Source organism: Somniosus microcephalus, unplaced genomic scaffold (assembly GCF_052327205.1).
Source record: "Somniosus microcephalus isolate GS21.2 unplaced genomic scaffold, FLI_Smic_1.0 unresolved_chr1, whole genome shotgun sequence".
Taxonomy (NCBI): domain Eukaryota; kingdom Metazoa; phylum Chordata; class Chondrichthyes; order Squaliformes; family Somniosidae; genus Somniosus; species Somniosus microcephalus.
This window is the reverse complement of record NW_028225179.1, coordinates 151,423,663-151,448,763: the sequence shown is the minus strand read 5'-3', so window position 1 is coordinate 151,448,763 and position 25,101 is coordinate 151,423,663. Positions and strand designations below refer to the sequence as shown.

At 46.5% G+C, this 25,101-nt stretch overlaps 1 protein-coding gene across 3 annotated transcripts in view; it reads left to right on the top strand.

Moving 5' to 3' along the window:
- The window catches only part of LOC147096258 (butyrophilin subfamily 1 member A1-like), a 61,867-nt gene extending 37,296 nt beyond the window's left edge, over nucleotides 1–24,571 (top strand). For all 3 annotated transcript variants that reach the window (XM_085975105.1, XM_085975106.1, XM_085975107.1), the window contains one exon: nucleotides 23,849–24,571. In XM_085975105.1, the coding sequence (XP_085831231.1) occupies nucleotides 23,849–24,381 (533 nt within the window). In that variant the 3' untranslated portion in view covers nucleotides 24,382–24,571. The remainder of the gene's footprint in view (nucleotides 1–23,848) is intronic.
- Nucleotides 24,572–25,101: the final 530 nt, after the last annotated feature.

Below are 25,101 nucleotides of genomic sequence, written 5' to 3'. Positions count from 1 at the left end.
TTCTGTTAAATCACTGTATACACCATGTCTAAATACTCATTCACCAAGACATTTTATTTTAATTTGAGATACGGTCTGATAATTTAATCCATTGCCATGGTGGTGTAGAAGTAGTGCATTGATATAGTCTCAGCTCATTATCGAACCTATTTCGTACAACAATATATTTATATTTATACATTTAAAAATATTTGAAATTATTATAGGAAACCAAAATATGCATTTATTGCATGAGACACACTCTGGAATCCAAGAGTATTTTGATCAAATACAACAACAACTTCATCAAATCACCTTTCTCAAATTTTTGAAGGTGGGGAACCCAACCCCCAGTACCCACTTAAAAATAAGTAACGTTGTAGGTGAAATAGTATATGTGACATTCCAGTGGACCTCCAGACACTTTTGGCAATGTTTTTTCTGCATGAGAAGAGAGGTAGTGGGGAAAATGCTTGTCTGTGAAGGTCTAAGTACCTACTCTGGGCAGTCCATTATGTCTCCCTTGTAACTGAGTAAATTGGAACATTCAGTAACAACTATCACAACACTGTACTGATCGCCTTGAAAATATGCAACGTAGCAGATGCTGTGTATGTTGCAGCAGACTTTTGACTGCTCTTAAAAGTGTTAAACTAATTCTTTACATTTTTATTAGTTTAGTGGAGGGAAATTGTAACACAGAATGGGCACTCAAGTGTTTGGTAATTGGATTAAAATAAATTCATAGCATCAGACACATACCTGTCTTTGGGACAGATTAACTTGTTCCATGTGATATTCTACTTATCTCCAACGCATGTATGATGTGGGCATGTACAGAAGGGCTCTTACACTGGGCAGTGAAGAGAAAAATCTGTTCCTCTTTTTTATATTTCTTTATGGAATTTCAATCGCTGCCTGGCTAGTAGCCACTTGAATTTGGTGGCTGAAAACAAACTGTGTTGGTACACTTTATTTGTCCCACTTGTTAATATTACTTCACTGAGGGATCTGTCACCTCTGTTTCAGTTGTGTGTTTAATGAATGTTAGTTGACAGAAGCAGTTAATATTGATTAATTGGCTGTGAGAAGGAGCTGAAGTGAATCGCTTGTGACTGTCCCATAAGGGAGTCCTGCAAGCAAATCTCCCAGTTTGCTTTCTGAAAGGAGTGAATGGCTGGATTCAGATTTCCAGAGAAAACAGCCTGGTGCTTTTGAAACCTTTTGTGAATGGCAGCTGGATTTAATTGTGAAATTTAATATTCTCAATCAGATTGAAAAGTAGAGAGTAGGTATAACTGTTGCCCCAAATTGATTCTCCTTCACTGGATTTGTTTCGCCAGGCTGTTTAGAAGCTGGATCTAGCAGGGACACACAATTTCACTTGTCAGCTTCACATTACAGATGCTGGTTCAAGTTATGTGTCGTTAGGGAGAACCTCGAGCTACTTTTCTTGTTTTGGAAAAAGGACTGTAAATTTAACTCAAATGTTGTAATCCAGTGAAATCTGCTGTATGTTCTTGCTTCTGCTAACTTTACTCCTGAGATGCAAGATTTGTCAGTGTTATGTGTTCATCAGTCAGAGACATTAGAAAAGTACAGGGCTATCAATATCAGAATGGGTTTATTGTTTACCCCAGGTATGCCAGCTCCAACATTACTTCACACACACACGGTCATGTTTTGACACACAGGAAGCATAGGCTTGCATGTGGAAGCAATCCTTTGCATGGGCATAAGAAAAATTGAGAAGGACATTGGTTTTCATCATACTTATGTGATAGATTGGAGCAAAGCTGAGAACTTGGGAAAATAAAATGGACAACAATATTGGCAAACAATGATATAGAATGCAATGGGAAACATTTAAAACGGTGATTAATAGAGTCCAGGAAAAATATGCTCCGATTTATAAAAAAAAACAAAAACAAAACAAGAACAAGCTAAACATTAATGAGGCACCAAGGATGAATAAAGACATAATTGAAAAATTAAGGGTAAGGAAAGAGGTATACATTAAGTACATGGATAGCAGGGGAGAGCATGATAAGGGAGAATACGAAGAAATTAGGAGAGAAGTCAAACAAAGTTAGGAACGCAAAGAGGAACTATGAAATTAAATTATCAAGAAACATAAAACAAAATAGCAAAATATTTTACAGGCACATAAAAAATAAAGAAAGGAAAGTCGGGATGGGAATAGGGCCACTAAGGGATGGACAGGATAATGCCACAGGCAGCGAGAGAGATGGCAGAAATATTAAATAATTACTTTGCTTCAGTATTTACAAGGAGACAGAACAGGTGGACATGACATTGGATGATGAGATTAGAAATGAGATAACGGCATTAAAATAAAAAGAGATATATTAAATAAACTTATCAAACTCAAAGAAGATAAAACCTCTGGTCTGGACGGATTACATCCATGCATTTTAAAAGAATCTAGGGAAGAGCTAGCAGAGGCATTACTACACATTTAATAATTCATTAGAAAAAGGTGTAGTGCCAGAGGACTGGCGGATAGCTAACGTAATACCTATAATTAAGAAGTGAGATAGAACAGGGAACTATAGTCCAGTCAGCTTAACATCGGTGGTAGGAAAAATAATAGAATCCCTACTAAAGGAGAAAATAGAAGAACATCTAGAAACCAAAAATATAATAATGAATAGTCAGCATGGATTTCAAAAGGGAAAGTTTTGCTTGACCAACCTCATTAAATTTTTTGAAGAGGTAACAGAGTAAACAAGGGTAAATAATTAGATGTAATTTGTAGATTTTCAAAAGGCCTTCGATAAGGTACCACATAATAGGCTAATGAATACAGTCACAGCATGCGGAGTCAGGGGACAAGTAGCAGAATGGATAGCTAGCTGGCTTCAAGACAGAAATCAGAGAGTAGGGGTAAAAGGTAGCTATTCAGAGTGGCAGAAGGTGGAAAGTGGTGTTCCACAAGTATCAGTGCTGGGGCCACTGTTCACAATTTATGTTAACGATTTGCATAATGTGCATATAATTAGCAAATGGATTTCAACACATAAATGTGAGGTATTGCATTTTGATAAGAAAAATAGGGTTAGAGGAGCAAAGGGATCTCGGAGTACAAATACACAAATCACTGAAACATAAACATAGACGATAGGAGCAGGAGTAGGCCATTCGGCCCCTCGAGCCTGCTCCACCATTCAATGTGATCATGGCTGATCATCCAAATTCAGTACCCTGTCCCTGCTTTCTCCCCATATCCCTTGATCCCCTTAGCCTTAAGTAATATATCTAACTCCTTCTTGAATATATTTAATGAATTGGCCTCAACTGTCTTCTGTGGTAGAGAATTCCACAGGTTCACCACTCTCTGGGTGAAGAAATCGCTCCTCATCTCAGTCCTAAATGGCTTACCCCTTATCCTTAGACTGTGACCCCTGGTTCTGGACTCCCCGACCATCGGGAACATCCTTCCTGCATCAGTCTGTCTAGTCCTGTTAGAATTTTATAAGTTTCAATGAGATCCCCTCTCATTCTTCTGAACTCTAGTGAATATAAGCCTAATCGACCCAATCTCTCTCCATAAGTCATTCCTGCCATCCCAGGTATCAGTCTGGTGAATCTTCGCTGCACTCCCTCCATGGCAAGAACATCCTTCCTCAGATAAGGTGACCAAAACTGCACACAATACTCAAGGTGTGGTCTCACCAAGGCCCTGTACAACTGCAGCAAGACATCCTTGCTCCCATACTCGAATCCTCGCTATGAAGGCTAGCATACCATTTGCCTTCTTAACCGCCTGCTGCACCTGCATGCTTACCTTCAGCGACTGGTGCACAAGGACACCCAGGTCTCGTTGCATTTCCCCTTTTCCCAATCTATTGCCATTCAGATAATCTGCCTTCCTGTTTCTGCCACCAAAGTGGATAACCTCGCATTTATCCATATTATACTGCATCTGCCATGCATCTGCCCAATCGCCCAGCCTGTCCAAATCATACTGGAGTTTTTCTGCATCCTCCTCGCTGCACACATGCCCACCCAGCTTTGTGTCGTCTGCAAACTTGGAGATATTACATCTAGTTCCCTCGTCTAGATCATTAATATATATTGTGAATAACTGGGGTCCTAGCACCGATCCCTGCGGTACCCCACTAGTCACTGCCTTCCACTCGGAAAAGGACCTGTTTATTCCAACTCTTTGCTTCCTGTCTGCCAACCAGTTTTCTATCCAAGTGAGTACCTTACCCCCAATCCCATGTGCTTTAACTTTGCACGCTAGTCTCTTATGCGGGACCTTATCGAAAGCCTTCTGAAAGTCCAAATACACCACATCCACTGGTTCTCCCTTATCTATTCTACCAGTTACATCCTCAAAAAATTCCAGATTAGTCGAGCATGATTTACCTTTTGTAAATCCATGTTGACTTTGTCCGATCCTGTCACAAAGTAGCAACACAGGTTAACAAGGCCATAAAAAAGCAAAGCAAGCACTAGGATTTATTTCTAGAGGGATAGAATTGAAAAGTAGGGAAGTTATGCTAAACCTGTATCGAACCTTGGTTAGCCCACACTTGGAGTACTGCGTACAGTTCTGGTCGCCGTATTATAAAAAGGATATAGAGGCATTGGAGAGAGCGTAGAGAAGATTTACAAGGATGATACCAGAAATGTGAGGGTATAACTATCGGGAAAGGTTGAACAGGCTGGGAAAGAGAAGGCTGAGGGGTGACCACTAGAGGGCTTTAAAGTTATGATAGAGTAGATACAGAGAGTTTCCACTTGTGGGAAGGGGCAAAACTAGAGGCCACCAATATAAGATAGTCACCAAGAAATCAAATTGGGAGTTCGGAAGAAACTTCTTTACCCAGAGAATGTGGAACTCGCTACCACAGGGAGTGGTTGAAGCAAATAGTATAGATGCATTTAAGGGGCGGTTAGATAAGCATATGAGGGAGAAGGGAATAGAGGGTTATGCGGATAGAGTTAGATGAGGAAAGATGGGAGGACGCTCGAGTGGAGCATCAAGGCTGGCATGGACTGGTTGAACTGAATGGCCTGTTTCTGTGCTGTATATCCTATGAAATCCTATGCAAATAATCTGGAGACAGTCTGAATTGTAGCAATTGAAATGCATGCTGAGATAGATGTGCGCTAGACACAATGGCCTAGAAATTCGGTGGCGCCAAGCTCGCCTGCGCGCCAGAATTACCGCTCTGGACGGAGCCGCTTGCGCCAGCCCGATATTCAGTTTCAGCGCCCCAAATGGAAGCGGGGCGCTGCTCGAGGCGCCCCACATCCCTCTTGGGGCGCTGCAACTGAATATCGCAACGCAACGTGCCGCAGCGCCACATGCTGCGGCACGGCACACTGCGGTACTGCAGGCCTTCCTCCCCTTAAAGGGGAGGGGTTGCACCAGCGCGATCAGAGATCGCGAGTGCCGGCAAACGAGCCCGGCACCGAGGAGAAGTGCCGGGCTCTTGGGACACAGCCGGCACTGCCCGGGGGGCGCTCGGGAGGCTGGGGAGAGCGGCGCGAGGAGGTGCTGGCAGGCGGCCAGCAAAAAAAATGGCCGCCCCGCACCTCCCCTTTAATTAGCGCCACTACCGCCGCAGGTAGGCCCCCCTGAACCGGTCGTAAATTGCGACTGGCATTACAGCAGGGGGCGCGACCAAATATTGCGATCGGCACGGTAGCGGGGTGCTGCGCACACCGATGACATCATCGGTGGCGGCGCAGCGCTACAGGCTAACTCCGCCATTAGCGCCCCGCTAAATTTCGCGGGAGGCGAGGCCAGTGGCGCTAAACCCACTAAGTGCCCTCTTTGGGCGCTAACTGGTGGCGCAGCCCACCGAATTTCTAGGCCAATACTTTTAATGGTATAGATGAGCTCCTGAGCAACAGCATACATTCATTATGTGGGGAATTTGATGCACAGAAAAATAAAGGTAAAATTTTATAATTAAAGGAACTATGACCTAGAAATTGGATTAGGCCTGAAAATGGGCGATGTCACAGGGCAGTGCTTTCGTTTTTATCTTCATTCCTGGGATGTGGGTGTCGCTGGCAAGGCCAGCACTTATTGCCCATCCCTAATTGCCCTTGAGAAGGTGTTGGTGAGCCTCATTCTTGAACCACTGCAGTCCTTGTTATGAAGGTGCTGTTAGGGAGGGAGTTCCAGGATTTTGACCCAGCAACGATGAAGGACCGGCGATATATTTCCAAGTCAGGATGGTGTGAAACTTGGAGGGGAACTTGCAGGTGATGGTGTTCCCATGCGCCTGCTACCCTTGTCCTTCTAGGTGGAAGAGGTCGCGGGTTTGAGAGATGCTGCCAAAGAAGCCTTGGCGCGTTGCTGCAGTGCATCTTGTAGACGGTAAACACTGCAGCCACGGTACGCCGGTGGTGGAGGGAGTGAATGTTTAAGGTGGTGGATAGGGTGCCAATCAAGTGGGTTGCTTTGTCCTGGATGGTGTCGAGCTTCTTGAGTGTTGTTGGAGCTGCACTCATCCAGGCAAGTGGAGAGTATTCCATTACACTCCTAACTTGTGCCTTGTAGATGGTGGAAAGGCTTTGGGGAGTCCGGAGGTGAGACATTTGCTGGAGAATACCCAGCCTCTGACCTGCTCTTGTAGCCACAGTATTTAACAGAAAAGGCAAAATTCAATGAAAGAAAAGGGCCTGGCCCCAAATTAAGTGGGCAGAAAAGTTAGGTACCTTTCAATGGTGACTCCCAAAATGTTGATGGTGGGGGATTCGGTGATGGTAATGCCGTTGAACGTCAAGGGGTGATGGCTGGACTGTTGCTTGTTGGAGATAGTCATTGTTTGGCACTTGTGTGGTGTGAATGTTACTTGCTACTCATCAGCCCAAGCCTGAATGTTGTCCAGGTCTTGCTGCATGAGGGCATGAACTGCTTCATTATCTGAGGAGTTGCGAATGGAACTGAACACTGTGCAATCATCAGCGAACATCCCCACTTCTGACCTTATGATAGAGGGATGGTCATTGATGAAGCAGCTGAAAATGGTTAGACCTAGGACACTGCCTTGAGGAACTCGTGCAGCGATGTCCGGGGGCTGAGATGAAGGACGTCCAACAACCACAACCATCTTCCTTTGTGCTAGGTATGACTCCAGCCAGTGGAGAGTTTTCCCCCTAATTAACATTGACTTCAATTTTACTAGGGCTCCTTGATGCCACACTTGGTCAAACGCTGCCTTGATGCCAAGGGCAGTCGCTCTCCTCACCTCTGGAATTCAGCTCTTTTGTCCATGTTTGTACCAAGACTAATGAGGTCTAGAGTTGAGTGGTCCTGACGGAACCCAAACTGAGCGTCGGTGAGCAGGTTATCGGTGAGTAAGTGCCGCTTGATAGTACTGTCAACGACACCTTCCATCACTTTGCTGATGATTGAGAGTAGACTGATGGAGCTGTAATTGGCCGGATTGGATTTGTCCTGCTTTTTGTGGACAGGACATACCTGGGCAGTTTTCCACATTATCGGATAGATGCCAGTGTTGTAGCTGTACTGGAACAGCCTAGCTAGAGACGCAGCTAATTCCATACCACAAGCCTTCAGCATGACAGCCGGGAGGTTGTCTGGGCCCACAGCCTTTGCTGTATCCAGTGTGCTCAGCTGTTTCTTGATATCACGTGGAGAGAATCGAATTGGCTGAAGACTGGCTTCTGTGATGGTGGGGACCTCGGGAGGAGGCCAAGATGGATCATCCACTCGGCACTTCTCGCTGAAGATGGTTACAAACGTTTCAGCCTTGTCTCTTGCACTTGCATGCTGGGCTCTGCCATCATTGAGCATGGGGATATTCATGGAGCCTCCTCCTCCCATTAGTTGTTTAATTGTCTACCACCATTCACGACTGGATGTGGCAGAGCATTAGTTGTGGGATTGCTTAGCTGCGTCTATAGTATGCTGCTTCTGCTGTTTAACATGCATGTCCTGTGTTGCTGATTGGCAGCTCATTTTAGGTACTCCTGGTGCTGTTCCTTGCATGCTTTTCTACACTCCTCATTGAACCAGGTTTGGTCCCCTAGCTTGCTGGTAATGGTAGCATGAGGAATATGCCGGGCCATGAGGTTACAGATTGTGGTGGTATACAATACTGCTGCTGCTGATGGCCCACAGTGCCTCGTGGATGCCCAGCTTTGAGCTGCTAGATCTGTTCTGAATCTATCCCATTTAGCACTGTGGCAGTGCTACACAACACGATGGAGGGTGTCCTCAGTGTGAAGATGGAGCTTCGTCTCCACAGCGACTGTGCGGTGGTCACTGCTATCAATACTGTCATGGACAGATGCATCTGCAACAGGTAGATTGGTGAGGAAGAGGTCAAGTAGGTTTTTTCCTCATTTTGGTTCTCTCACCACCTGCCACAGGCCCAGTTTGGTAGCAATATCCTTCAGGACTCGGCCAGCTTGGTCAGTAGTGGTGCTACCAAGCCACTCTTGGCCTGCATTCGTTGAAAGTGGTCCAGGCAGCACAAGAACCAGCTAGCAGGGAACATAAAAACTGACTGTAAAAGCTTTTATAGATATGTGAAGAGAAAAAGATTGGTGAAGTCAAGTGTAGGTCCCTTGCAGTCAGAATCAGAGGAATTTATAATGGGAAACAAAGAAATGGCTGACCAACTAAATTCATACTTTGGTTCTGTCTTCACAAAGGAAGACACAAATAACCTCCCAGAGATGCCGGGGAACATAGGGTCTGATGAAAGGGTGGAACTGAAAGAAATCAGTATTTGTAGGGAAATGGTGTTAGGAAAATTGATGGGACTGAAGGCCAATAAATCCCCAGGGCCTGATAATCTACATCCCAGGGTACTTAAGGAAGTGGCCCTGGAAATAGTAGATGCATTGCTGGTCATCTTCCAGAACTCGATAGACTCTGGAACAGTACCCATGGATTGGAGGGTAGCTAATGTTACCCCACTATTCAAAAAAGTTGGCAGAGAAAAAGCGGGGAATTATAGACCGGTAAGCCTGACATCGGTAGTGGGGGAAATGCTAGAGTCCATTATAGAAGATGTAATAGCAGAGCACTTGGAAAGCAGTGACAGGATCGGACAAAGTCAACATGGATCTACAAAAGGTAAATCATGCTTGACTAATCTACTGGAATTTTTTGAGGATGTAACTGGTGAAATAGATAAGGGAGAACCAGTGGATGTGGTGTATTTGGACTTTCAGAAGGCTTTCGATAAGGTCCCACACAAGAGATTAGCGTGCAAAATTAAGGCACATGGGATTGGGGGCAAGGTATTGACTTGGATAGAGAACTGGTTGGCGGACAGAAAGCAAAGAGTTGGAATAAACGGGTCGTTTTCCGAGTGGCAGGCAGTGACTAGTGGGGTACCGCAAGGATCGGTGCTAGGACCCCAGCTGTTCACAATATATATTAATGATCTGGACGAGGGAATTGGATGTAATATCTCCAAATTTGCAGACGACACAAAGCTGGGTGGGAGGGTAAGCTGTGAGGAGGATGTCGTGAAACTCCAGTACGATTTGGACAGGTTGGGTGATTGGGCAGAAACATGGCAAATGCACTATAATGTGGATAAATGTGAGGTTATCCACTTTGGTGGCAAAAACAGGAAGGCAGATTATTATTTGAATGGCAGTAGATTGGGAGAAGGGGAAGTGCAAAGAGACCTGGGTGTTCTTGTGCACCAGTCGCTGAAGGTAAGCATGCAGGTGCAACAGGCGGTTAAGAAAGCAAATGGTATGTTGGCCTTCGTAGCAAGAGGGTTCGAGTACAGGAACAAGGATGTCTTGCTACAGTTGTACAGGGCCTTGGTGAGACCGCACCTTGAGTATTGTGTGCAGTTTTGGTCGCCTTATGAGGAAGGACGTACTTGCCATGGAAGGAGTGCAGCGAAGATTCACCAGGCTGATACCTGGGATGGCAGGAATGACGTACGAGGAGAGATTGTCGATTGGGTTTATACTCACTGGAGTTTAGAAGATTGAGAGGGGATCTCATTGAAACCTGTAAAATTCTGTCAGGTCTCGACAGACTAGATGCAGGAAGGATGTTTCTGATGGCCGGGGAGTCCAGAACCAGGGGTCATAGTCTAAGGATAAGGGGTAAGCCATTTAGGACTGAAATTAGGAGGATTTTCTTACCCAGAGAGTGGTGAACCTGTGGAATTCTCTGCCACAGAGGGCGGTGGAGGCCAGTTCATTAAATATATTCAAGAAAGAGTTGGATATATTTCTTAAGGCTAAGGGGATCAAGGGATATGGGGAGAAGGCAGGGACAGGGTACTGAATTTGGATGATCAGCCATGATCTCATTGAATGGCGGAGCAGGCTCGAAGGGCCGAATGGCCTACTCCTGCTCCTATCTTCTATGTTTCTATGAGAGAAAACAATGTACTGTAGTCCCTTCTCTTGGAGTAGGGAGTCTCTGTGACTTCCCGGATGCAGCAATGGACGGCAAACTAGGAGATGTTAGCTATGTCTCCTGCTGCAGACTGGAAGGATCCGTTGGCGAAGAAATTGAGGGCCACTGGGAGAGCCGTGGTCACCCTGCTTTGAGGCTGCATGTCTGGTTACAGGAGGTGGCAGAGTTCTGTGACCACCTCCTTAGGAGCCTCCTAATACACTGCCCTCGGAAAACCCTAGGTGGGTAAGGCCTCTTGTTAAGTGCCCTCCTCCTCCTCCCTCTGCGAGCATCTCCTGGTCTTCCACTCCGTCTCCCGAAGATGCTCAAGTGCGAGGGGGATGAAGGGCTCTACAAGTAGAACCCCATGACTGTGAGCAAGTGTAGTAAGCAGAAGCCTTTAAATGAGAATGAAGGCATTCTCCACTTGCACCAACAGTCCCTGCCACCTCAGGAACTTTAAACAAGTTGAGAAAGCTGCAAGATTTGCAGAAAGTTACACAGAGCCAGTCAAACTGAGAGACTGTCAACTGCAACTTGTTGATGATGATTCCTTTTAAATATCGCTGCTGGAGGCTCCTTCCTGCTGCTGAACGTGTGGTCAGATGGTCGTGATTAAAAGAGAGTGGTAAGTGGCGCGGCGACGGTGAAAATGGTAGATTGTGCAATGCTCACTTGATGCATGCTCATTGATGCCAAGATCTGCCTCATTTCGATTTCTGCAGCGAGCGCAGGCACTGGCAGCGCTGCCAACCTGCCGTAAGTGGCGTCCACCACGGGACCTGCCGGCAGAAGGAAGGCGGCTGCCATTTTTTCTTCAACGGGCCTTAATGGCCAGCGCTGAACCTGCAAATTTCTAGGCCTTTGTTCTTTAAAGAATTGTGTTCTTAAATGTATCCTTAATCACTTGGACAGTGCGTTTTTACTACTTGTAACAGTTGTTCCAACTCGCATCTAACCTGGCTGGTCGCACCTACTGAAAGTTGTTGTTGTAGTAGATGGTTGAGGTCGTAGGTCTGGGTGGTGCTGCCGAAGAAGCCTTGGCAACTTGTAGACAGTACACACTGCAGCCATGGTACGCCAGTAGTGGAGGATGTGGATGTGTAAGCTAGTAGATGGGGTACCCATCAAGCAGACTGTTTGTTTTATCCAGGATGGTGTCAAGCTTCACGAGTGTTGTAGTTGCACCCATCCAGGCAAGTGGAACGTATTCCATCACCCTCTTGTCTTGTGGACAGAGAAGGCTTTGGGGAGTCAGGAGGTGAGCCACACTCCACAGAATACCCAGCCTTTGACCTGTACCCATGGTAGTTATGTGGCTGCTCCAGTTAAGTTTCTAGTCAATGGTGACCCCCCAGGATATTGATGGTGGGGGATTCTGTGATGAAATTTTGTTTTAAATTCATTCTCGGGATATGGGTATTGCCTGCAAGTCCAGCATTTATTGCCCATCCCTAGTTGCCCTTGAGGAGGTAATGTCATTGAATGTCAAGGGGAGGTAGTTAGGCTCTCTCTGTAGATGGTCATTACCCGGCACTTGTGTGGCATGAATTTTATTTGCCACTTAGCCTAAACCTGGAGGTTGTTCAGATTTTGCTGCATGAGGGCATGGACTGTTTTATTATCTGAGGAATTGCAAATTTAGCTGAATACTATGCAGCTTTCAGTGAAAAGCCCCACTTCTGACCTTGTGATGGAGGGAAGGTCATTGATGAACCAGCTGAAGATGGTTGGACCTGAGGAACTCCTGCAGCAATGTCCTGGGGCTGAGATGATTAGCCTCCAATCACAAACACCTTTCCCCCCCCCCCCCCCCCCCCGATCCCCATTTACTTTAGTGCTCTTTGGTGCCACACTGGTTCAAATACTGCCTTGATGTCAAGGGCAGTCCCTCTAGGCTTACCTCTGGAGTTCAGCTCTTGTGTCCACGTTTAGACCAAGGCTGTTATGAGGTTTGGAGCGGAGTGGTGCCGGTGGAACCCAAACTGAGCATTGGTTAGCATTGGTGAGTACGTGTCACTTGATCAAACTGTTGACGACTCGTTTCATCGCTTTGCTGATGATTGAGAGTAGGTTGATAGGGCAGTAATTGGCTGGATTGGTTTTCGACCTGCAGCTTGTGGACAACACATACCTGTGTAATTTTTCATTGTTGGGCAGAAGCCAGTGTTGTAGTGGTATTGGAACAGCTTGGTTACAAGCGTGGATAGTTCTGGATTACAGGCCATCAGCACTACAGCCGGGAGGTTGTCGGGGCCCAGAGCCTTTGCATTGTCCAGTGCACTCAGCTATTTCTTATCACGTGGAGTGAAAACTGGCATCTGTGATTGTGGTGACCTCAGGAGAAGGCCAAGATGGATCATCCACTCGGCACTTCTGCTGAAGCTGGTTGCGAATGCTTCAACCTTTGACTTTTGTACTCGCGTGCTGGGCTCCACCATCATTTAGGATAAGAACATAAGAAATAGGAGCAGGAGTCGGCCATTCAGCCCTTCGAGCTTGCTCCGCCATTCAATGAGATCATGGCTGATCTTCTGCCTCAACTCCATTCACCGGCCCTATCGCCATATCCCTTGATGCCTTTACTAGTCAGAAATCTATCGACTTCTGTTTTGAATATACCCAATGACTGAGCCTCCACAGCCCTCTGGGGTAGAGAATTCCAAAGATTCATCACCCTCTGCGTGAAGAAATTTCTTCTCATCTCAGTCCTGAATGGTCTACCCTTTATCCTGAGGCTGTGGCCCCTGGTTCTAGACTCCCCAGCCGTGGGAAACATTCTCCACCCTATCAAGCCCTGTAATAATTTTGTATGCTTCAATGAGATCCCCTCTCATTCTTTCTGAATTCAAGAGAATACAGGCCTAGTACAAGGACACCCAGGTCCCTTTGAGCATCTGCATTCCCCAATCTTTCACCATTTAGGAAATACTCTGCCTTTCTGTCTTTTCTACCAAAGTGGATAACTTTACATTTATCCACATTATATTCCATCTGCCATGTTCTCATCCACTCAGAGCCTGTCGAGATCCCCTTGAAGCCTCTTCACATCCTCTTCACAACTGACACTGCCACCTAGTTTTGTATCATCAGCAAATTTGGAAATGTTACATTTAGTCCCTTCATCCAAATCATTGATATAGATTGTGAATAGCTGGGGCCCAAGCACCGACCCTTGCGGTACTCCACTAGTCACAGCCTGCTATCCTGAAAATGACCCGTTTATCCCTACTCTTTGTTTTCTGTCTGTTAACCAATTCTCAATCCATGCTAATATATTACCCCCAATTCCATGTGCCCTAATTTTGTTCACCAACCTCTTGTGTGGGACCTTATCGAAGGCCTTCTGAAAATCCAGATACACCTCATCTACCAGTTCCCCTTTGTCTACTCCATTAGTTACATCCTCAAAGAACTCCAATAGGTTTGTCAAACAGGATTTCCCTTTCACTCAGAGGGTGGTAAGTTTGTGGAATTTGCTGCCCCAGAAAGCTGTGGAAGCTACATCATTAAATAAATTTAAAACAGAAATAGATAGTTTCCTAGATGTAAAGGGAATTAAGGGTTACGGGGAGCGGGCAGGAAATTGGACATGAGTCTAGGTTCGGAATGGTCATGGCCCTGTGGGTAGTGGAGTGGGCCCAGGGGCCGTGTAGCCTGGTTCTGCTCCTACTGTGTTCTAATTCTGTGTTAGATTTCAGGAGATGGTTTTATTCCTGTTCCTGGCTGGGGTGGAGATCGCCTTTACAGAAGGTAAGTACTGCAGAAAATATAGGGACAGCGTGATCTCCTGGAAGAATTTCGATCGCCTAGATGGGTCGGAGAGGAATTTCCCAGATTTTTTTCTCCCTAATTGGCCATTGGGTCTTTATCTGGTTTTTTGCCTCTCCCGGGAGATCACATGGGTTCGGGTGGATGCACAGTGATAGAAGATTTGAGGTTAGGATCAGATCAGCCATGATCTTATTGAATGGCGGAGCAGGCTCGAGGGGCCGATTGGCCTACTCCTGCTCCTATTTCTTATGTTCTTATGTTCATAAATCCATGTTGACTCTGCCCAATCTTACTATTAGTTTCTAAGTGCCCAGTTATTGCATCCTTTATAATAGATTCCAGCATTTTCCCAACTACTGATGTGAGGCTAACAGGTCCGTAGTTCCCCGTTTTCTCTCTCCCTCCTTTCTTAAATAGCAGGGTTACATTTGCTATCCTCCAATCTGCAGGGACCGTTCCAGAATCTATAGAATTTTGAAAGATGACAACCAATGCGTCCACTATCCCAATGGCCACCTCTTTCAAAACCCTGGGATGTAGGTCATCCAGTCCTTGTGATTTATCGACTTTTAGTCCCATTAATTTTGCTAGCACTTTTTTTTACTAATAATTTCTTTAAGTTCCTCATTCTCGCCACACCCTTGCTTTTCTCGTATTTCTGGGAGGTTTTTTGTGTCTTCCTCTGTGAAGACAGAAACAAAGTATTTATTTAATTTCTCTGCCAGTTCCTCATTCCCCATTATAAATTCTCCCATCGCTGACTGTAAAGGACCTACATTTACCTTCGCCACTCTTCATTTTCACATACCTATAGAAGCTAGGGGGTGTGTTTGCTAGTGTTCTGGGGGAGGGTTTAAACTAAGATGGCAGGGGGTTGGAAACCTGAGCAGGGGGACAGAGGAAAGGGAAACAAGGATAAAAGCAAAAGAAAGGAAGGGGAAAAACAAAAGTGGCAGTCAGAGAAATCAACGGTTTAATTCAAACATGGCCACAGTGAATAATAATTCTAATAGGTCTAAGAGCGTTAAAAAAAATAAAATAAGCCTGAAGGCTTTGTGTCTTAATGCAAGGAGCATTCGTAATAAGGTGGATGAATTGGCTGCGCAAAGAGAGATAAACAAATATGATTTGGTTGGGATTACGGAAACGTGGCTCAAGGATGGCCAAGGCTGGGAACTCAACATCCAGGGGTATTCGATATTCAGGAAAGATAGGCAAAAAGGAAAGGGAGGTGGGGTAGCATTACTGGTTCAAGAAGGGATTAACAGGGATTAAGGAAGGATATTAGCGCTGATGATGTGGAATCTGTATGGGTAGAATTGAGAAATACCAAGGGGCAGAAAACGTTAGTGGGAGTGGTATATAGACCTCCAAACAGTAAGGCGGAGGTTGGGGATGGCATTAAAAGGGAAATTAAGGAAGTGTGCAATAAGGGCACAGCAGTCATCATGGGTGACTTTAATCTACATATAGATTGGGCTAACCAAATTAGTAACAATACTGTGGAGGAGGAATTCCTGGAGTGTTTACGGGATGGTTTCCTGCACCAATATGTCGAGGAACCAAACAGAGATCAGACCATCTTTGACTGGGTATTATGTAACGAGAAAGGATTAATTAGCAATCTTGTTGTACAAGGCCCCTTGGGTCGGAGCGATCATAATATGATCGAATTCTTCATTAAGATGGAGAATGAAGTAGTCGACTCAGAGACTAGGGTCCTAAATTTAAATAAAGGAAACTACGATGGTCTGAGGCGCGAGTTGGGTAGGATTGATTGGGGAATGTCACTCAAAGGGTTGACGGTGGATAGGCAATGGCAAACATTCAAAGACCGCATGGATAAACTACAGAAAATGTTCATCCCAGTTTGGCACAAAAATAAAACAAAAAAGGTGATTCAACCGTGGCTAACAAGGGAAATTAAGGATAGCATAAGATCCAAGGAGAGGACATATAAATTGGCCAGAAAAAGCAATAATCCTGAGGATTGGGAGCAATTTAGGATTCAACAAAGGAGGACAAAGGGATTAATTAAGAAGGGGAAAATAGAATATGAGAGTAGGCTTGCAGGGAACATAAAAACTGACTGTAAAAGCTTTTATAGATATGTGAAGAGAAAAAGATTGGTGAAGTCAAGCGTAGGTCCCTTGCAGTCAGAATCAGGGGAATTTATAATGGGGAACAAAGAAATGGCAGACCAACTAAATACATATTCTGTCTTCACAAAGGAGGACACATATAACCTCCCAGAGATGCCGGGAAACATAGGGTCTGATGAAAGGGAGGAACTGAAAGAAATCAGTATTTTGTAGGGAAATGGTGTTAGGGAAATTGATGGGATTGAAGGCCGATAAATCCCCAGGGCCTGATAATCTACATCCTCGGGTACTTAAGGAAGTGGCCCTAGAAATAGTAGATGCATTGCTGATCATCTTCCAACATTCAATGGAATCTGGAACATGGATTGGAGGGTAGCTAATGTTACCCCACTATTCAAAAAAGGTGGTAGAGAGAAAACGGGGAATTACAGACCGGTAAGCCTGACATCGGTAGTGGGGAAAATGCTAGAGTCCATTATAAAAGATGTAATAGCAGAGCACTTGGAAAACAGTGACAGGATCGGACAAAGTCAACATGGATTCACAAAAGGTAAATCGTGCTTGACTAATCTACTGGAATTTTTTGAGGATGTAACTGGTAAAATAGATAAGGGAGAACCAGTGGATGTGGTGTATCTGGACTTTCAGAAGGCCTTCAATAAGGTCCCGCATAAGAGATTAGCATGTAAAGTTAAGGCACATGGGATTGGGGGCAAGGTATTGACTTGGATAGAGAACTGGTTGGCAGACAGAAAGCAAAGAGTTGGAATAAACGGGTCCTTTTCCGAGTGGCAGGCAGTGACTAGTGGGGTACCGCAGGGATCGGTCCTTGGACCCCAGCTATTCACAATATATAAAAATGATCTAGACAAGGGAACTAGATGTAATAACTCCAAATTTGCAGACGACACAAAGCTGGATGGGCGTGTGTGCTGTGAGGAGGATGTCGAGAAACTCCAGGATGATTTGGACATGTTGGGTGATTGGGCAGAAACATGGCAGATGCAATATAACGTGGATAAATGTGAGGTTGTCCACTTTGGTGGCAAAAACAGGAAGGCAGATTATTATCTAAATGGCAATAGATTGGGAGAAGGGGAAGTGCAACGAGACCTGGGTGTCCTTGTGCACCAGTCGCTGAAGGTAAGCATGCAGGTGCAGCAGGCGGTTAAGAAGGCAAATGGTATGTTGGCCTTCGTAGCAAGAAGGTTTGGGTACAGGAACAAGGATGATTTGCTGCAGTTGTACAGGGCCTTGGTGAGACCACATCTTGAGTATTCTGTGCAGTTTTGGTCGCCTTATCTGAGGAAGGATGTTCTTGCCATGGAAGGACTTCAGCGAAGATTCACCAGGCTGATACCTGGGATGGCAGGAATGACGTATGAGGAGAGATTGGGTCGATTGGGCTTATACTCGCTGGAATTTAGAAGAATGAGAGGGGATCTCATTGAAACTTATAAAATTCTGACAGGACTGGACAGACTAGATGCAGGAAGGATGTTCCCGATGGTTGGGGAGTCCAGAACCAGGGGACACAGTCTAAGGATAAAGGGTAAGCCATTTAGGACAGAAATGAGGAGGAACTTCTTCACCCAGAGAGTGGTGAACCTGTGGAACTCTCTACCACAGAAGGCGGTGGAGGCCAGTTCATTAAATATATTCAAGAAGGAGTTGGATATATTTCTTAAGGCTAAAGGGATCAAGGGGTATGGGGAGAAAGCAGGGACCGGGTACTGAATTTGGATGATCAGCCATGATCGCATTGAATGGCGGAGCAGGCTCGAGGGGCTGAATGGCCTACTCCTGCTCCTATCTTCTATGTTTCTATGTTTTACAATCCGTATTTATATTTTTCGCTAGTTTGTGCTCATATTCCATTTTCCCTTTCTTTATCAAATTCTTGGTCCCCCTTATGATTTCTAAAAAGATCCCAATCCTCAGGCTGACTGCTTTTTCTGGCAACTTTATAAGCTTCCTCCTTTGACTTAATATTAGCTTTAATTTCTTCTGTTAGCCATGGTTGGATCTCTTTTCCTTTTGGGTTTTTATGCTCTAGAGGAATATATGTTTATTGCAAATTATGCATTATGTCCTTGAATGGGGATGTTCATGGAGCCTCCTCCTCCCAAATAGTTGCTTAATTGCCCACCAGCATTCGCAACTGCATGTGGCAGGACTGCAGAGCTTTGACCTGATCCATTGGTTGTGGGATCACTTAGCTTTGTCTATAGCATGCTGTTTCCACTGTTTAGCATGCATGTAGCCCCATGTTTTGGCTTTACCAGGTTGGCAGCTCATTTGCAGGTATGTTTGTTGTTGCTCCTGACATGTTCTTCTACACTCCTCATTGAACCAGGGTTGATTATGTGATTTGATGGTGAGGGAGGAGTGAGTAATATTCCAGTCTATAAGGTTACAGATTGTGGTGGAATACAATTCTGCTGCTGATGGCCCACAGCGCCTCATGGATGCCCAGTTTTGAACTGCTACGTCTGTTCTGAATCATTTAGCACGGTGGTAGTGCTGCAACATGATGGAGGATGTCTGTGTATGTGGGAAGAAATTATGGGCTAGAATGTCAACTTTCACATCTGGGTGGTAATCTGGCACAGCTGATTGCTCATCCTTTACAGATCGCGCCTGATTTTAATTCCATTGATTTCTTATTTACATCTCTTCCCTGGTTAGAATCCCCTCCAGCATGCCCTAAGGCTTCAGACTTGACCCTTTCCAATTCCTCATAGGGAACGGTAGCATAGTGGTAATGTCACTGGGTTAGTAATCCAGAGGCCTGGACTTAATGATCCCATGACATGAGTTCAAATCCCACCATGGTACCTGGGGAATTGAAATTCAATTAATTAAATAAATCTGGAATAATTACTAGTATCAGTAATGGTAACTATCGGATTGTCGTAAAAAACCATCTGGTTCCCTAATGTCCTTAAGGGAAGGAAATCTGCTGTCCTTACCTGGTCTGGCCTATATGTGACTCCAAACCCACAGCAATGTGGTTAACTCTTAACTGCCCTCTGAAATGGCCGAACAAGCAAACCGCTTCGAAACACTAACAAGAATGAAACCGGAGGGACCACCCGGCATCAACTTCGGCAGTGGCTATGGACATGGCAATGGCACACCCAGCCCAGTCGACCCTGAAAAGTCCTCCTCACCAACATCTGGGGACTTGTGCCAAAATTGGGGGAGCTGTCCCACAGATTAGTCAAGCAACAACCTGACATACCAGCTACTGTCCTCCCTCAGCTGATCAGTACTCCTCCATGTTGAACACCACTTGGAAGAAGCACTGAGTAGCAAGGACACAGAATGTACTCTGGGTGGAGGACTTCAATGTCCATCACCAAGAGTGGCTCGTTAGCCACATAACTGCCAGTCTGGGCCTGCGACAGGTGGCGAGAGAACCAACATGAGGGAAAAACCTACTTGACCTCGTCCTCACCAATCTACCTGTCGCAGATGCATCTGTCCATATTGGTAGCCGTGACCACCACACAGTCATTGTGGAGACAAAGTTCTGTCTTTACACTAAGGACACCCTCCATCGTGTTGTGTGGCACTACCACCGTGCTAAATGGGATAGATTCAGAACAGATCTAGCAGCCCAAAACTAGGCATCCATGAGGTGCTGTGGGGCAGCAGAATGGTATTCCACCACAATCTGTAACCTCATGGCCCGGCATATCACTCACTCTACCATTACCATCAAGCTAGGGGGCCAACCCTGGTTCAATAAGGAGTGTAGAAGAGCATGCCAGGAGCAGCACCAGGCGTACCTAAAAATGAGGTGCCAAATAAAAAGTGGAAGCAACACGCTATCAACAGGGCTAAGCGATCCCACAATCAACAGATCAGATCAAAGTCCTGCCACATCAGTCGTGAATGGTGGTGGACCATTAAACAATTAACGGGAGGAGGAGGTGCCATCAATATCCCCATCCTCAATGATGGTGCAGCCCAGCACGTGAGTGCAAAAGACAAGGTTGAAGCGTTTGCAACCATCTTCAGCCAGAAGTGTCAAGTGGATGATCCATATCGGCCTACTCCTGAGGTCCCCACCATCACAGAAGCTAGTCTTCAGCCAATTCGATTCACTCCATGTAATATCAAGTAACGGCTGTGCGCACTGGATCCAGCAAAGGCTATGGGCCCCGACAACATCCCGGCTATTGTGCTGAAGACTTGTGCTCCAGAACTAGCCGTGCCTCTAGCTAAGCTGTTCCAGTAGAACTACAACACTGGCATCTATCTGACAATGTGGATAACTGCCCAGTTATGTCCTGTCCACAAAAAGCAGGACAAATCCAACTCAGCCAATTACCGCCTCATCAGTCTACTCTCAATCATCAGCAAAGTGATGGAAGGTGTCTTCGATAGTGCTATCAAGTGGCACTTACTCACCAATAACATGCTCACTGATGTCCAGTTTGGGTTCCGCCAAGACCACTCGGCTCCCAACCTCATTACAGCCTTTGTCCAAACATGGACAAAGAAGCTGAATTCCAGAGGTGAGGCGAGAGTGACTGCTCTTGACATCAAGACAGCATTTGACCAAGTGTGGCATCAAGGAGCCCTAGTAAAACTGAAGTCAATGGGAATCGGGGAAAACGCTCCACTGGCTGGAGTTATACCTAGCAGAAAGGAAGATGGTTGTGGTGGTTGAAGGTCAATCATCTCAGGCCCAGGACATCGCTGCAGGAGTTCGTTAGGGCAGTGTCCTAGGCCCAACCATCTTCAGCTGCTTCCGCAATGACAGTCCCTCCAACATAAGATCAGAAATGGGGATGTTCGCTGATGACTGCACAGTGTTCAGCACCATCCACTACTCCTCAGATAATGAAGCAGTCCATGCCTGCATGCAACAAGACCTGGACGACATTCCGGCTAGGGCTGATCTGTGGCGCGAATGCTACCTGCCACCTAAGTGCCAGGCAATGACTATCTCCAACAAGCGAGAGTCTAACCACCTCCCCTTGACATTCGATGGCATTACCATCGCTGAATCCCCCACCATCAACATCCTGGGGGTCACCATTGAAGGGAAACTTAACTGGACCAGCCACACTAACACTGTGGCAATAAGAACCGGTCGGAGGCTGGGTATTCTGTGACGAGTGTCTCACCTCCTGACTCCCCAAAGCCTTTCCACCATCGACAAGGCACAAGTCAGGAGTGTGATGGAATACTCTCCACTTGCCTGGATGAGTGCAGCTCCAACAACACTCAAGAAGCTCGACACCATCCAGGACAAAGCAGCCCGCTTGATTGGCACCCCATCTGCCACATTAAACATTCACGCCCTCCACCACCGGCGTACCGTGTCTGCAGTGTGTACCATCTACAAGATGCACTGCAGCAACTCGCCAAGGCTTCTTCGGCAGCACCTCCCAAACCCAGGACCTCTGCCACCTAGAAGAACAAGGGCAGCAGGCGCATGGGAACACCACCACCTCCAAGTTACACACCATCCTGACTTGGAAATATATCGCCAATCCTTCATCATTGCTGGGTTAAAATCCTGGAACGCCCTCCTTAACAGCACTGTGGGAGTACCATCACCACACGGACTGCAACGGTTCAAGAAGGCGGCTCACCACCACCTTCTCAAGGGCAAATAGGAATGGGCAATAAATGCTGGCCTTGCCAACGACGCCCACATCCCATAAACGAATAAAAAGAACATGCAGCCCCTTGGTGACACCATCTGCAAGCACAAGCTCAGCTTCTCCATGTGTGTGTGGATGATGCCCAGCTTTACCACTTTAGCCTTTCCAACATCAAGTCGCAGATGACTTTCTCCAGCTAACATCAGCAACACTGAGGCCACATTGTTCAGCTTCAACTAGAAATTGGAACTCCTGAGATTTTAAAATTAGTTCTCAGGATATGGGCAATGTTGATGAGGCCACATTTGCTGTCCATTCCTAGTTGCCTTGAGGAAATGAAGAGTTAACCACGTAGTGTGGACTGTCGTCTTGTGAAGGGCCCAGTGACCCACTTGGATTTGTACCACAGTCTGGCAGCTTTCATGGTCATGTTTTCTGGCACTAGCCCACAAATTACCAGATTCATTGAATTCAATTCCATAGCTTGCCGTTGTGAATTTGAAGTCACGGGTAATTTTAACCTAACTCTCCAGCGGGGAAACCCACGGGATCGGGTGGAACGCCGGTTTTATACCTCGCTCAGTGTTGCTCTTTGTTGACTTCAATGGAGAGTAAAATCAGTCGGAGAGTAAAACCAGCGTTACACCCGATCCTGTCAGTATCCTGACGGGTGGGTTCGGGTAAGATTGCCTCCTCCCCTCTGGATAGTTATTACAGTATTACAACCACTACAGTACCACACCCATCACCTTTCCTGGGTATTCGCTGAGACTACACCTGATTGTATGGAGCCTCTGTGTGCTGCTTGACCCTGAGCTGAGCTTCAAACCTCACATTTAGTCCATCATCAAAGCATAATTCCACCTTTGTAACATCATCTGTCGATGTCCTTACCTAATGCCCGTGGCCTTCATCCTCTCTCCCTGTGCAGTCATTTTCATCATCTGCTTTTCTGACTTTGATCTTCTCTGCATGCAGCCCCTCATCCCCATTCCCACAGCAATAGCAGAGCTTTGAGTCAACATGCCCCTGCAGTCTGGGATTCTGTTCCTAAACCCCTCCCTCATGCTGCACCTCTCCACTTTCAGAAACCTCAAAACCTGCTTTCTGCTTTAGGGGCACATCCCCTAATGCCTGCCCTCCCCCTGACCCCCTCTGTAAAGGATTTCATTTTGTGAAAGGTGTTATAACAGTGTGAGTTGTTGGGTCTGTTGACGTGGGTGCAGGTGGCTGGAAACATAGAGCAACAGTTCCTCGAACCATCCAGCTCAGAAATCACCCTGACCCAGTAAAGGGAGTGTCTAAGATGAGAAAATGGGCAGATCTAATCCTGATGGGGGAATGGGCCCGAATCTGGCAGGGGGAGAATTCCCCAGTTTTTTCCTGAATTGGCCTGTGGTTTTTTTTCTGCCATTCCTGCTCCGGTTACAATCGAGCTGCTCGTTCCCTCCCCTCGGGGCGGCTCTTCAGTCTTTAGAAACAGGGAATCAGTCCGAAGCGGCGAACTCGGTGAGAGCATCGCTCCTGCCCGACCCCAGAGATTGGGAGCAGAAATCTCCAACAATTCACAGGAAATGGATCAAATGGGAAACTGGGATCAGGCCCGCGGGGAGCAGGAATCCCGCAGCTCCCGCTGTGTTCAATGGTTTTATTTAACGTGGAATTCCCGAGTCTTCCCCCGATCCCCGGCCAGTCTCTCCCCCCCGATCCCCGGCCAGTCTCTCCCCCCCGCCAGTTTCTCCCCCCGATCCCCGGCCAGTGTCTACCCCCCCCCCCCCCACCGATCCCCGGCCATTCTCTCCCCCCGATCCCCGGCCAGTCTCTCCCCCCGATCCCCGGCCAGTCTCTTCCCCCCCCCCCCCCCGATCCCCGGCCAGTCTCTCCCCCCGATCCCCGGCCAGTCTCTCCCCCCGATCCCCGGCCAGTCTCTCTCTAATCCCGGGTGAATCTCTCTAATTCTCTGCTTTTTCTCCCAGTCTCTGTGACCCTGGATGTGGAAACAGCGAATCCAGAGCTCGAGGTGTCTGAGGATCTGAAGAGTGTGAGACGGACCGGGACCGAGAGGAATCTCCCTGACACCGGGAAGAGGTTTACAGGCTGGGCCTGTGTGCTGGGATCGGAGGGATTCACATCGGGGAAACATTACTGGGAGGTGGAGGTGGCGGGGAATGAGCGCTGGAGACTGGGAGTAGCCGCAGAGTCTGTGGAGAGGAAGGGAAAGGTCAGACTGAGGCCGGAGACTGGAGTCTGGGCCATCCGGCGGTTTGATGATGATTTTTATGTAATCTCCTCCCCTGAATCCCGTCTCCCCGCCGGTCCGATCCCCGGGAAGGTGGGAGTTTATCTCAGTTACGAGTCCGGGACAGTTTCATTTTACAGCGCGGACACCAAGTCCCATCTCCACACCTTCACTGGGAATAAATTCACGGGGAAACTTTATCCTTTCTTCTTGCCTTGGGATAAAAACCAGTGGCTGAGAATCGGCTCTGGCTCCGATCTGGGTCTGTAAAAGGGGCGGGGCCTCGGGCCGGCCCGCATCATCCATGACATCACAGTGACTTGACCTCCCGCCATTCGGGTCAGGGGTCAGGAGTTAGAAAATGTAATTTCCAGATTATCCACTGTAAAATCCAAATGAGACTGTAAATAAAACCAAAACAAAATAAATGTCAGAAAACTAAAATAAAAAGTAAATTCAATACCTTGTGTCTCTCCTTCCATCATTTGCTCCCTGCTTCAGTCAGTCAAACTACCCAGTGCCGCCTCCATCTCTTCACCTCTTTCCCAATCTGACCGGTGATTTCTTCTGTGTTTACATTTCTCACTCTGCACCCAGAACATGAAAGCCTGAGGGGGAATCCAAATATTGAAGGGAGAAAATAGTGTGTTTCTAGGGAGTCCGGGGATGTAGTCATCGCAATATTTACATTAAATATCACCTTTTTTTGTTTCCTTTTAAGCAGTTTTAGTTATATTAGATTGTCGATCTTAAAAAAGGAATTTAAAAAGTGATATTTGTATTTTCAACATGGTAACCAGATCATCAATTCGTCAAAAGTTACCACCAGTCGCCGTCCCACACCCAACTCCCACCATCCAAATTCATAAAGGAACGCTGGCCCCTCCCGACCCAGTTCACAGATATTCCAACACTTCCACCTAATTCCCCACACTGTCAGAGAGACTGTACCCCATCCAACTCCCCACCCTATCGCAGACACACTGTACC